The 14,104-nt window shown below is 44.0% G+C and overlaps 1 protein-coding gene across 4 annotated transcripts in view; it reads left to right on the top strand.

The window, feature by feature from the left end:
- nfic (nuclear factor I/C) overlaps positions 1-14,104 on the top strand; it is a 482,744-nt gene that overhangs the window by 25,778 nt on the left and 442,862 nt on the right. For all 4 annotated transcript variants that reach the window (XR_015080544.1, XR_015080545.1, XM_086004725.1 and 1 more), the window contains one exon: positions 13,192-13,723. Coding sequence is in view for 2 of the 4 variants with exons in the window: in XM_086004725.1 (XP_085860851.1) it covers positions 13,192-13,723 (532 nt within the window). In the remaining 2 variants the exon portion in view is untranslated. The remainder of the gene's footprint in view (positions 1-13,191; positions 13,724-14,104) is intronic.

Genomic DNA, 14,104 nt, shown 5'->3' with positions numbered 1-14,104 from the left:
TTTCAGTTCCAGGATCAAATATTTACGAGCAGCAATAACCAGTTTCCCTTAATTATATTTAGTGTAAAGGGTACCTGGAGAAATCCAATGGTAAATCAGAGGCAGCTATTGCCCCTTTTGATAAAATTCAAGTTATGCAGATTGCCAGCTGGAAGTAGTCAGAAGAGGAAAATGGGCAGTATGAAGGCAAAAACCCAAACAGAGGAATGAAAATATATAAATTATACAAGGCGTTTGTAGACACTACACAGCAAGATGAAAGAACATTCTTTTTCCTCGTACGATAGCAAAATACTGCAGATGTTGGAAATCCGAAATAACAACAGAAAATGCTGGAAAAACTCAGCAAGTCAGGCAACATCCGTGGAGAGGAATTTGAGTTGACGTTTCGGGTTTGACCCTTCTTCAAAACTGGAGAGAAAAGGAACTAGATCGAAGGCAGGGCTGCGATACTGAGCTTGCTCATGTAGAGCTATTTCTGCTCCATCCTTGTCACGTGTCAGGTCGCTGACTGCCCGGTGCTAGGGGCATTCTTGGTATCAGACATGATCCTTAACACGTTTAAGGATTCTTTAGCTGCTTTGAGCTGGTGAGGAATTTAGTGGAGTTGTAAAATTATTGGATGGTGTGGGGATTAGGAGAGACTTAGCTGTCAAAAGTCTCTCACAATTCTAGCAAAGCCCCTCTGAAGTTGAAGCAATTAATTTGCAAGGAACTGTAAAATGTTAAGGAACCTTCCTCCCAAGCACAGGAAGAGGGTGGCATTTTCCTGGGTTCCTGTTCACCTTGGGGTGGGGGGAGAAACAAACAGACAGAGGTCAATTTGAATTTGAATGGGTGCTTTCCAAAGGGCAACGATTATCAAGCAGGGCTATTTCTTCCAGTGGCAGTTGTTTAAATTCTTAGTGAGTTGTTGATATGTCTTTATCTCTTCATGGGTGCTAATGATTCTAGAGTGTTTGCATGGGTCCTGGTTGTCCAGCTAGAAGGAGGAACTATTAATCTAGCAGAGTAGATAAGCAATCAAGTGTTCAGACTCCAAAGTTGACCCATGTGGTTCCTCCTGTAACTCTTGACCGGGAGTGATTTTATTCCCCTGTTGGTGTCTTCTTCCACAGATTATGTGCTGTATGACTCTGAGAGACCTGAATATTTAGTAACAAAGACTTAAATTTATCCATAGCAAAGTCTGCTTCAGGATTACTGCTACTTGGTACATTGTGGAGAATAAAGACGTCAAGCTACTGTAGTGGGGGTCTGTAATCCTTTGCCTTACCAACGTTGGATCACCAATGCACAGATATTGGGCACGGGCTCACAGCCACACACTGCCTGATTTGCTCAAAAGGGAACGCAAACATCAGGAGAATTATTGGAGCACTTTTGCGTATCTCCTAGCAACAGGGTCCAAGCAGCATTGCCGGGGGCTGAGAGCTGGTCACCCTCTGGACCGCAAGTAATGTGAGACCAGGGAAAAGGAGAACAAAACATGAAAAGCACGGGGTTTATCTTTTTTTTAAAGTAGAGAAGTTTCTATGTTTGTTTTTATTTATTTATTTTTAGTGCAAGGTCTGTTTAGGCGGAATGACAATGGAATTGGCCCAAACATAAACTTCAATCAATTATTTTACTAGAAGCAGTGATTGTTCAACGATTAACAGAACAGGTGTATGAGAAGTCACCTTGTGTCAATACACTCTTCAGCTCTGAAGAAATATGAAACACGCTAGAAAGACTGATGAAATACTTGTCATTGGAATACTTTGTCAAAGTGACAATGAGATAAGAAACCAGGAAAGGACTGAGTTCAGCACCTGCAGAATTCCTTTTCAATTGGAGTGGGGTATCCCTTTTTCTCAAAAGTCACCTGTTTGGGGCTACAAATTGAGATGCAAGAAATTCAGAAGAGGTCCCAATTCTGTCAACGACATAGGGTGTAAATGATGCTCTGGATAGTGATTTCAGAGTAAGGATATTTTGTTGACACTTGGCACTGCAGGAGTTGAATTCGATAGCATTCATTGCCTTGGTCCACATTATTTCCCTTTTTAAAAATTAATTTAGCACAGGGGTTTAACAAAGCAAATTGTGGCAGGAGTTCTCAGGCTGCAGATAACTGTTGTTTCTCAAGTTACAAAAGTAACTGTCAGTGTATTAAAGTGCTCAAGTCTTTGGCTTATTTGATAAGCGTCACTCATGTTTAGCTCTCTGATGGCAGTTACTATTTCTACAATATGATTTGCATATCTTTAATACATTAAAAATCTTACATCTGTGTGCATTTCCTGTCTACAAAAAGTTACTTCCTGTTATGTTTTTGTCATAATTTTGTGCCAATTTTTTCCTCCACTATAATGTCCACATTTATAATGGAAACTGTCTATGTAAACTTGTCACACTGTAATTGGACCCTCTTGCCAGCGCTGGCCCTGTACCACCTCCATTTTATGTCTGCCAAGTTGCCAGCATGTACTGCAGAGAAATCCCTTTGCTCCAACCAGTTCTACTTCTCAAATTGCCCCAAGTTTTGCTACTTAACTATAAATAATATCAAGTCACAGTATCATATAAAAATAATGGAATGCCTGATTAAAATGGGGACTGAATTACATCTGTGCACTCTGGTACAATTATCTTCTGCCCTCTTCACCTGAAGACAGCACTTGGTCTTTTTTTTAAATTTGTTTATGGGATATTGCCCATCCCTAATTGCCCTTGAGAAGGTGGTGGTGAGCCACCTTCTTGAACTGCTGCAGTCCGTGTGATGAAGGTACTACCACACTGCTGTTGGGTAGGGAGTTTCAGGATTTTGACCCAGCGACGATGAAGGATCGGCGATATACATCTAAGTCAGGGTGCTGTGTGACTTGGAGGTGGTGATGTTCCCATGCACCTGCTGCCCTTGTCCTTCTAGCTGGAAGTGGTCACAGGTTTGGGAGGTGCTGCCGAAGAAGCCTTGGCGAGTTGCTGCAGTGCACCTTGTAGATGGTACACACTGCAGCCACGGTACGCCGGTGGTGGAGAGAGTGAATGTTTAAGGTGGTAGATGGGGTGCCAATTAAGTGGGCTGCTTTGTCCTGGATGGTGTCGAGCCTCTTGTGTTGTTGGAGCTGCACTCATCCAGGCAAGTGGAGAGTATTCCATCACACTCCTTACTTGTGCCTTGTAGATGGTAGAAAGGCTTTGGGGAGTCAGGAGGCGAGACACTCGCCACAGAATACTTAAGCCTCTGACCTGTTCTTGTTGCCACAGTATTTATGTGGCTGGTCCAGTTAAGTTTCAGGTCAATGCTGACCCCTCAGGATGTTGATGGTGGGGGATTCGGCAATGGTAATGCCATTGAATGTTAAGGGGCTGTGGTTAGACGCTCGCTTGTTGGAGATAGTCATTGCCTGGCACTTGTGTGGCAAGAATGTTACCTGCCACTTATCAGCCCAAGCCTGAAAGTCGTCCAGGTCTTGTTGCATGCGGGCATGGACTGCTTCATTATCTGAGGAGTTGTGAATGGCACTGAACACTGCAGTCATCAGCGATCATCCCCATTTCTGACCTTATGATGGAGGGAAGGCCATTGATGAAGCAGCTGAAGATGGTTGGGCCTAGGATACTGCCCTGAGGAACTCCTGCAGCGATGTCCTGGGGCTGTGATGATTGACCTTCAATCACCACAACCATCTTCCTTTGTGCTAGGTATGACTCCAGCCAGTGGAGAGTTTTCCCCCTGATTCCCATTGACTTCAGTTTTACTGGGGCTCCTTGATGCCACACTCGGTCAAATGCTGCCTTGATGTCAAGGGCAGTCACTCTCACCTCACCTCTGGAATTCAGCTCCTTTGTCCATGTTTGGACCAAGGCTGTAATGAGGTCTGGAGCCGAGTGGTCTTGGCGGAACCCAAACTGGGCATCAGTGCGCAGGTTATTGGTGAGTAAGTGTTGCTTGATAGCACTGTCGATGACACCTTCCATCATTTTGCTGATGATTGAGAGTAGACTGATGGGGCAGTAATTGGCCGGATTAGATTTGTCCTGCTTTTTGTGGACAGGACATACCTGGGCAGTTTTCCACATTGTCGGATAGATGCCAGTGCTGTAGCTGTACTGGAACAACTTGGCTAGAGGCGCAACTAGTTCTGGAGCACAAGCCTTCAGCATGATAGCCGGGATGTTGTCAGGGCCCACAACCTTTGCTGTATCCAGTGCGCTCAGCCGTTTCTTGATATCACGTGGAGTGAATCGAATTGGCTGAAGACTGGTTTCTCTGATGGTGGGGACCTCAGGAGGAGGCCGATATGGATCATCCACTCGGCACTTCTGGCTGAAGATGGTTGCAAACGCTTCAGCTTTGTCTTTTGCACTCACGAGCTGGGCTCCACCATCATTGATTCCCAAGTGTGCAATGCAACAGTGGATCAACTAGTCCTTACTGTACATTTTGGAGTATGTAGGACTAATTGCAGTTGGCTTAAGTATCAATACTTGTTTGAATTTGTTCAAAATAACAGGTGGGTGGAAGTGAGTAGCAGAATTTTTGATGTTCGATTATTGCATTTCAGAATCTCAACTAAACCTCCTCGATTAAGCAATAGTCTTGTAGCTCAGTTGTCCTGTCTGCCTACACATTTCGAGTAAAAATCTGTTTGTCTACTAAACCAAATTTAGCTCGGAGTATTTCTTTCATACAGGATACCAGATCTTTTACTGCTTAAATGACTTGGAGTTTTTTTTCCAGGTTGCTATTTTTATTGAGGCTGGCACAAACTCACTAATGCACCATGGCTACCCATTTGTGTCCGTAACTAACTATGACTATTCTTCTATTATTGTACAGATTCACTAATTTCTGTCAATTTTAGGTAAATTCAATTTGAAATTAAAACCCAACAGGACTAATTCTGAAGTGGGATAATTTATGGATAGAATATTGAAATAAATTTTAAACCCTATCCACACTGAATAAATAACTCATTCTACAATAGTGATAACTTCAAGGTTTGTTCCCAGCCCAGTCCCATGGTGTGCCTTTTTAAATTTCTCTCCTATCTCCCCTCATGTTCTCTCTGAACTCATCTTGCCCCTGAGGCCCACCACCTGTTCCCTTGACCCCATTGCCACTAAACTTTTGAGCACCCAACTTCCCTTCCTGGCCCCCATACTACCTGACAATGTCAATGGTACCCTCTCCTTGGGTACTGTCTCCCTTCCTCCTGTAAAGCTCCACAATCACACCCTATTCAAAAAAACACCCTTGACCCCTCTGTCCATGCAAACTACTACCCATCTCCAACCTCACTTTCCTTTCTAAAGTCCTTGGGACGTGTTGATGCCTCCCAAATCCATGCCCATTTTTCACGCAACTCCAAGTTTGAATCTCTCAAATCGGGTTCCCCTCCTGCCACAGCACCAAAACACCCCTAACTAAAGTCACAAATCGTATCCTCTGTGACTGTGATCATGCTGTATTTTCTCTTTGGAGCCTTTGACATGGCCGACTACACCATCGTCCTTTAATGCCTCTTCCCCGTTGTCCAGCTCAGTGGGACTGTCCTTGCTAGTTCCACTTTTACCTCTCCAGTCCTAGCCAGCGCATCTCCAGCAATGGTTTCTTTACCCGCGCCTGCACTACCTTTGGAGTCCCCCAAATATCTATCCATGGCCCCCTCCTCTTCCCCGTCTTCATGCTGGTCCTTGGCCATATCAGCCACAGCAAAGGGGTCAGCCTCCACATGTATGCTGATGAGACTCCGCTATACCTCTTCAGCATGTCCCTCGACCCTCCACTGCCGCTGTGCTGTTCAGACTGCTCGTTTGACATTTAATCTTTGATGAGCAGCGATTTTCTTAAGTTAAACATTGGGAAGACTGAAGCCATTGTCTTTGGCCCACTCCATAAACTCTGTACCCTTGCCACCGATTCCATCCCCCTTCCTGACCATTGCTTCATGCTGAACCAGACTGTTTACAACTTCGGTATCCTATTCAATCCTGAGCTGAACTTCTGACCTATCCTTTCCATCACAAAGACCGCCTACTTCTACCTCCATAACTTCGCCCACCTCTGCCCTTGACTTAGCCCATCTGCTGTTGAAACTCTTATCCATAGAGTCATAGAGTTATACAGCACAGAAAGAGGCCCTTTGGCCCATCGCGTCCGCGCCGGCCATCAAGCCCTGTCTAATCTAATCCCATTTTCCAGCATTTGGTCCGTAGCCTTGTATGCTATGGCATTTCAAGTGCTCATCCAAATGCTTCTTGAATGTTGTGAGGGTTCCTGCCTCTACCACCCTTTCAGGCAGTGAGTTCCAGATTCCAACCACCGTCTGGGTGAAAAAGTTTTTCCTCAAATCCCCTCTAAACCGCCTGCCCCTTACCTTGAATCTATGCCCCCTTGTTATTGACCCCTCTACTAAAGGGAAAAGTTCCTTTCTATCCACCCTATCTATGCCCCTCATAATTTTGTATACCTCAATCAGGTCCCCACTCAGCCTTCTCTGCTCCAAGGAAAACAACCCCAGCCTGTCCAGTCTTTCTTCATAGCTGAAGCGCTCCAGCCCAGGTAACATCCTGGTAAATCTCCTCTGCACCCTCTCCAAAGCAATCACATCCTTCCTATAGTGTGGCGACCAGAACTGCACACAGTATTCCAGCTGTGGCCTAACCAGCGTTTTGTACAGCTCCATCATAACCTCCCTGCTCTTATATTCTATGCCCCGGCTAATGAAGGCAAGTATCCCATATGCCTTTTTAACCACCTTATCCACCTGTTCTGCCTTCAGGGATCTATGTACATGCACACTAAGGTCCCTCTGATCCTCTGTCTTTCCTAGGGTCTTACCATTCATTGTGTCTTCCCTTGCCTTGTTAGTCCGTCCAAAATGCATCACCTCACACTTTTCAGGGTTAAATTCCATTTGCCACTGTTCCGCCCACCTGACCAATCCATCTATATCGTCCTGTAGCCTGAGGCTTCCCGCCTCGCTATTTACCACCCCACCAATTTTCATGTCATCTGCGAACTTACTGATCATACCTTTTACATTCACATCCAAATCATTAATGTAGACCACAAACAGCAAGGGACCCTGTGGTACCCCACTGGACACAGGCTTCCAGTCACAAAAACAACCTTCCACCATCACCCTCTGCCTTCTGCCACTAAGCCAGTTTTGGATCCAATGTGCCAAGGCACCCTGGATCCCATGGGCTCTTACCTTCCTGACCAGTCTCCTATGCGGGACTTTATCAAAAGCCTTACTGAAATCCATGTAAACCACATCCACTGCACTACCCTCATCCACACACCTAGTTACCCCATCGAAAAATTCAATCAAATTGGTCAGACATGATCTTCCCTTGACAAAGCCATGCTGGCTATCCCTAATTAATCCCTGCCTCTCCAAGTGGAGACCAATTCTGTCCCTCAGAATTTTTTCCAATAATTTCCCTACCACTGATGTTAGGCTCACTGGCCTGTAATTCCCTGGTTTATCCCTACTACCCTTCTTGAATAATGGTACTAAGTTAGCTGTTCTCCAGTCCTCTGGCACATCCCCTGTGGCCAGAGAGGTTCTGAAAATTTGTGTCAGAGCCCCTGCAATCTCCTCCTTTGCCTCACATAGTAGCCTGGGATACATCTCGTCCGGGCCTGGGGATTTATCCACTTTTAAGCCTGCTAAAACCGCTAGTACCTCCTCCCTCTCGATGCTAACATGTTCAAGTATATCACAGTCCCCCTGCCTGATTCCTATGTCCACATCGTCCTTCTCCAGGCCTTTATCACCTCAGACTTGATTATTCTAATTCTTTCCCCGCCACCTTTTGCTAACTTCAGCTCATCCGAAACTGCTGTCTATAATATTTTCCACTCCAAGTTCTGCTCACCCATCATTCCTGCCCTTGCTGACCTACATTGGCTCCTGGTTCTCCAAAATCTCCAACTTAAATTGATCATCGTCATGCAGCACTAGAGCTGTGTTAAAATAAATGCTCTCCAGTATTGCACCCAATGATATATTGTTAGTTGACTAAATGATCCATTAAGATACTGAGTGAGCTTTTTTGTCTGTCATTGCAGTGCATGTGGCTGGGGATCATGCTGTCTGCCTGCACAATGCTTGTACAAACCTATTTATCAAGTAAAATTAAAATTAGCTCAGAGATTTTGTGTGATCCTGGACACTGGATCTTTCTATTGCCTGCATGACTCTTTTTTTTGTTGTCTAGGATGCTATTTTTAGTGAGGCCTGCACAAACTCACCATGACAGCGTGGCTGCTCGTCTGTCTCTGTGACTGACCATGATGGCGCGTGAAAACAATCAAGTCCCGGGTGAACTTTAGGACAGCGTTAGACTTTTGGGTTGGGAAATTTGCCATCTAATTTAGACAAAAGAATGACACCAGGAATGCTGAGAAACATTATCTTTGACTATGGTTGCTGTTCTGTGGGAAGAACTCAAATCCGCAGATTACAAGTTGACAATGCAGTTTTCTGTACTAAAGCTCCACCCACAGTTTGGTGATTATTGTGGCTACAGTGTAAAGAGGCCTCACTACTGTTCAACAAGATATGTATGTAGGAATGTCCATTTATTTATATATACTGTGTATCCCTGATCCTCAGTGCATAGTTACACTGAAATGAAAGTCTTACATTTTCTTTATGGAGCACATATTCATCCCTAACTTTTTATTAGTGTTCTATTTGATAATCATCCCATCATTAGTACATTTAACTGTAACCTGTTTCGTTGGGAAACACATGCTGAAGGTCCTATTATTAGTGAGATGATTACACTGGGAGAGTGACTGTGACTAACAGTTACTCTTGTGTATTGGTATTGGATTTCGAGCTCTCCCTAGGAGAATTGGAGGAGTTGGCGTGAGGTGGCAATTTCCCCACTCACTCTTAGGATTGTGCTCCTTGAAATTGCGAACATCTTAATGGGAGTAATCGGAATCAAAGAGGGAAGACCCCCCCCCCCCCCCCCAGTTGTAATTTGAAACAGCCTGCAACGTTGTGGTTTAAAATACAAAGGCCCACCGACATTTTATTTTCAAACAGGAAGGACTAGTGGATCACCAAACCTCATCGGCTTAAGGAAAAGACAGCCTCAAAGAGAATCTGTGTTTGGGTGTGCTGATCAATCAGAAATAGTCCCTGTGTTGACCTTGCATTAAGTCAGCCACGTTCAGTATGGTGTGAACTGCATGCATGTTTGTTTTGATAACCTGCACCTCCTTCTTCTTAGGCAGTCCCTCGGAACTGAGGATGACTTGCTTCCACATTAAAAATGAGTTCTCAGGTGACTGATGAGTCCAATGCGGGACCTACAGTCTCTGTCACAGGTGGGGCAGACGGTGGTTGAAGGGGTGGGTGGGTGGGGTGCTTGGGTTGACGTGCGCTCCTTGCGCTGCCTGCGCTTGGCTTCCGCTTGCTCCCGGCGAAGAGACTCGAGGTGTTCGGCGCCTTCCCGAATGCTTCTCCTCCACTTTGTGCGGTCTTGGGCCAGGGATTCCCAGGTGTCGGTGGGGATGTTACACTTTTTCAAGGAGGCTTTGAGGGTGTCCTTGAAACGTTTCCTCTGCCCACCTGGGGCTCTCTTGCTGTGCCGGAGCTCCGAGTAGAGTGCTTGTTTTGGGAGTCTCGTATCGGGCATGCGGACAATGTGACCCGCCCATCGGAGCTGATCGAGCGTGGTCAAAACTTCGATACTGGGGATGTTGGCCTGAGCAAGAACACTAACGTTGGTGCACCTATCCTGCCAATGGATTTGCAAGATCTTGCGGAGGCAGCATTGGTGGTACCTCTCCAGTGCTTTGAGGTGCCTGCTGTACATGGGCCATGTCTCTGAGGCATACAGCAGGGCGGGTATCACTGCTGCTCTGTAGACCACGAGCTTAGTGCCGGGTTTGAGGTCCTGGTCCTCAAACACTCGAATAACCTGCACCTATTCTACAGAAAGCACAATTCTGATATATCAGAACAGACGTGGATGTATATTTTTGGTCTTCAGTTATGAGACAGGAAACAGTTAAGCTGTGCTAGCTGCAGAATGCAATCCACACGTTCAGAGACTAATTCGCTTTGATACCATGTGTTACTTTGCAAGGTACTAAATGTATATTTTGTACTTAAAAGGGGTAATGACAATGCACAGTCGAGCTTCACATTTGTGGTGGCATGGACTCGCTGTGAACTCAACATGCTGGAATTTTGGGAGCAAGCTGGCCCAGGAGCTGAGCTTGCCCAAGCATCAGCCCCTGTGAGTATTGGATTTCTTTTATGCCACTGAAAATCAGGGAAATTCCACTCTGGAATTTTTGCTGGCTCACATTAGAAAGGGTTAAGCAAGAAGCAGCAGCATTTTTTGTGATGATTTAGGACAAGGTTATAATATTGCTAGCGATCTGCGGTGTAGCTGTAGAGTGCAACAGCCAAGGCAGCAGACCCATCTTACATTTGCTGCCTGCCCTTTGCTATGAACTCAGCAACAATAGACCTTTGTGCACATGGACTTGGATAGATATACAGAGCCCCGCTCCTCGAGTTGTTCATTTTTAATATCAGGAGAGAATGGGCCAAAGCATCTGGTGCCTCATAACGTCAAAAGATTGAAAAGTAAGTTTATAAAGTCCCACCTTAGATACTTTTTAAAATGCATCTTTGCTCTGGGCTGCAGAGCTAGCAGTGTGAGACTGACTACCTGTGCAAGGTGGATTGCATCTCTCGTTTCAGTGCAGTCCGGATTCAGATCGCAGACCCAGCTCCTCAATTATACTGCTATTTTCATGTCGTTAAACACACTTCGCATTGAAACTAAAGTAACAGTATAACTGCACCTTAAATATTACCACAGATTTGATTAAATCATTTTAATTGATTGGCAAAATCCTACCCTAAAGCTGTTAATACAAGCAATGGTAAGACTGTGCCTTGGAGAGTATATGGCCCTCTATTTTGTATCATTAGTGAATTTGCTTCCAGAGATGATGGTACTGTAATTTGTTAATCTGAACATTGTTATTCACAACACTTGATAATCCAATACAGTTTAGGACAAGAAGTGTTGCAAACTTTTATGTAAATGTGGTTTGTTTATCCAGCATTTTACGCAATCTGTTAGGATGTACTAATGTAATCAGAGTGGGGATGTGTAAAAATCAGCCAAATGAGGCAAGGCTGCCACAGGATGTTTCAAATTTCAGTATCCAAAAAATGAATGATGTATGTTTCATAGATCCGTTACTATCTTTGATGCTGGCCTAGTCTGGATTAGTTAAATTTGAACATATCGCAGTACGTTGTTGAATTATTCTCTGCATCCTCCCTTCGTGGTCTTGCCCCTCTCTATCTCTGTAACCTCCTACAGCCGTACAGCACTCCAAAAACTCTACCTTCCTTCAACTCTGGGCCCTTACGCATCCCCCCCTCTCTTCGCCCCACCATTGGTGGCCGTGCCTTCAGCCGCCTAGGCCCTAAGCCCTGGAATTCCCTCCCTTAACCTCTCTGCCTCTCCTTCCTCCTAAAACCGATCACTTTGATAAAGATTTTACTCGCCTGTTCAAATATCTCCTTTGGCTTGGTGTCAATTGTTGTCTGATTCCGCTCTTGTGAAGTGTATTGGGACATTTTGCCACATTAATGGCACTATATAAATGCAAGTTGTTGTTGCATGTAACAAAAATACAAAGATTAACAGTATAGCAATGAAAAGGGAAAATGATGTGTAGCCATCGGAGATGTTAACGCTCTACAAGTTATGTTTGGTTGTTGTATGAGAATCTGTGTCCTCGCCGTTATCTGAATCATGACCTGTAACTTTGTATATTGTGAAAAAATGGACATCTGTTCAGAACTTCGGTTCTTTGTTCGATAAAAGCAAAAGAGTGGAATGCTGTAAAATAACAAGCTTCAATTCACAGCATTAGTTTTGTATTAGACTGAAATCCTCAACACCTTAAAAGGGATATCACCATGCATAGTGATGAGTAGTGACAGAACAAGATTTCCTTGTCTGGTATGTTTTTATTCAATAACCACTGGTACAAATCCAACACTTGTTCCATCATAAACTATGATCAAACTGGGAATGGTTTAACAAGTTACTGGTTTAGTTCAATTCTATTAGCTAGGGTTTCTTTTTTGCATATTTTGAATTGCTTGGTTATCGTTTTCCTGTAACTTCAGCAGATGTACTGTAGTTTAACTAACTAAGGAGTGAAGTCACTGGACTGATGGTGCGTTGTATTTTAACCAGTGGCGTAAGTAAGTGTTGAGGTGGTAGCTTTGGCTTCTCATTGGCTGTAGTATAGCTGATGTGACCAAGCAGATTCGTTAAATTTCTGTTTTAAACTTTAGTCATTTCTAAAGAATGAGCTGTCCCATAGATTCTTCAATAACACTGAAAACCTACCCGGCATTTAGATGCCCAGGTGTGCAAGCATTAATTTGACAAGCTCCACCTGCCTTACTGCACGATGTGGAGGTGGCAGTATAACTGCATCACTATCCGTAGGTACCTCTCTCAAACCGGTACTTACAATATAACCGCACCGTACATAAAATGATGTACTGTGTTTTTAAATGTGCATTTGTGTGCTGTATCCTTAAATGACAACACAGTAACAGGATGTTTGTTTAGTAGGTAGGACTGTCACAAGATAGCACAATAGTCAGCAGTTAGATTGCCGAGGAAGGCGTTGCCCAATACTGAGAATATGTTTTATCTGTTCTGTTAATCTGAAATTCTGAAAGGTGACAGAAACCAAACATTAGGAAAAGGGTCACAGATCCCTGTTTAATGAGACTTCCTAGTCCAGAGAGAGATCAGAGCTGGACAAAGCTGATTAAAATTCATGCTGCATATTTGTTTCTACATTCAGATGTAAAGTTGGTTAAAGATTTGTTCAGTAAAATAGCAAGAGCTCTTAACACTGGAGGTGTTCCAAAAGAGTAGGTGAGAAAATCTTTCACTTACAATTGCAGAGCTATATTCCCATGACGACATGTTTGCGGCACATGTATAATATTTATGTCACCTGATTACTATGATTACTGACAAGTATCTGGGAGAGCTTTTCCAAAATCTTTTGTAACTCTTATATATTGCTATAATGACCTGCCAATATAAAATATAAGAAGGATGCCCAAAGTTATTAACCACTGCGTCTGAAACTGTGTTATCTCTTATCAGGATGAATTTCATCCATTCATCGAGGCACTTCTTCCACATGTTCGTGCATTTGCCTACACGTGGTTCAACCTACAAGCTCGAAAACGAAAGTACTTCAAGAAGCACGAAAAGCGGATGACAAAGGATGAAGAGAGAGCAGTGAAAGATGAGTTGCTGAATGAGAAAGCGGAGGTGAAGCAGAAGTGGGCCTCGAGGCTGCTTGCAAAGCTGCGCAAGGACATCCGTCCTGAGTACCGCGAGGATTTCGTGCTGACCATCACTGGGAAGAAGGCTCCCTGCTGTGTTCTCTCCAATCCGGACCAGAAAGGCAAAATAAGACGCATCGATTGTTTACGGCAAGCGGATAAAGTTTGGAGGTTGGATCTGGTGATGGTGATCCTGTTTAAAGGGATCCCTTTGGAAAGTACTGATGGAGAGCGTCTGGTGAAGTCACAGCAGTGTAGTCACCCCATGCTGTGTGTGCAGCCCCATCACATAAGTGTTTCAGTTAAGGAACTTGATTTATACTTGGCATACTTTGTGCAAGAAAGAGGTAAGTGACAGCATGATTAGTTTTCAAGGTTTAACTTGTGCCTTTTCTCCACCGTAGCACTCTACAGTCACTGTGAAAAGCTTGCAAAGATTGTTTGTACAAAAGTTATGCTTTTTAAAATGGTGATCTCACTAACTGATTACATTATATTGCACTGGGCATGAGCGTCTGCAGAAACCCTGCATAAATAACGGGCAAAACAAAACTGACAAGGTCCCATTGCCAAACTGTAGCAAGTGGCATTCACATGGAAAAACACTACCTGAATGTGTCAAGAGCCTGATGGAGAAATGCTTCATTAGTATAATGAAATGTTATTTTGGGTGCTAAAGTTTTGATTTTACAGGTCAGTTATTTAAAACTATTTTAATCCGAGCCCAA

Source organism: Somniosus microcephalus, chromosome 13 (assembly GCF_052327205.1).
Source record: "Somniosus microcephalus isolate GS21.2 chromosome 13, FLI_Smic_1.0, whole genome shotgun sequence".
Taxonomy (NCBI): Eukaryota; Metazoa; Chordata; class Chondrichthyes; order Squaliformes; family Somniosidae; genus Somniosus; species Somniosus microcephalus.
The sequence above is the reverse complement of the archived record's forward strand: the minus strand, read 5'-3'. Positions and strand labels throughout refer to the sequence as shown.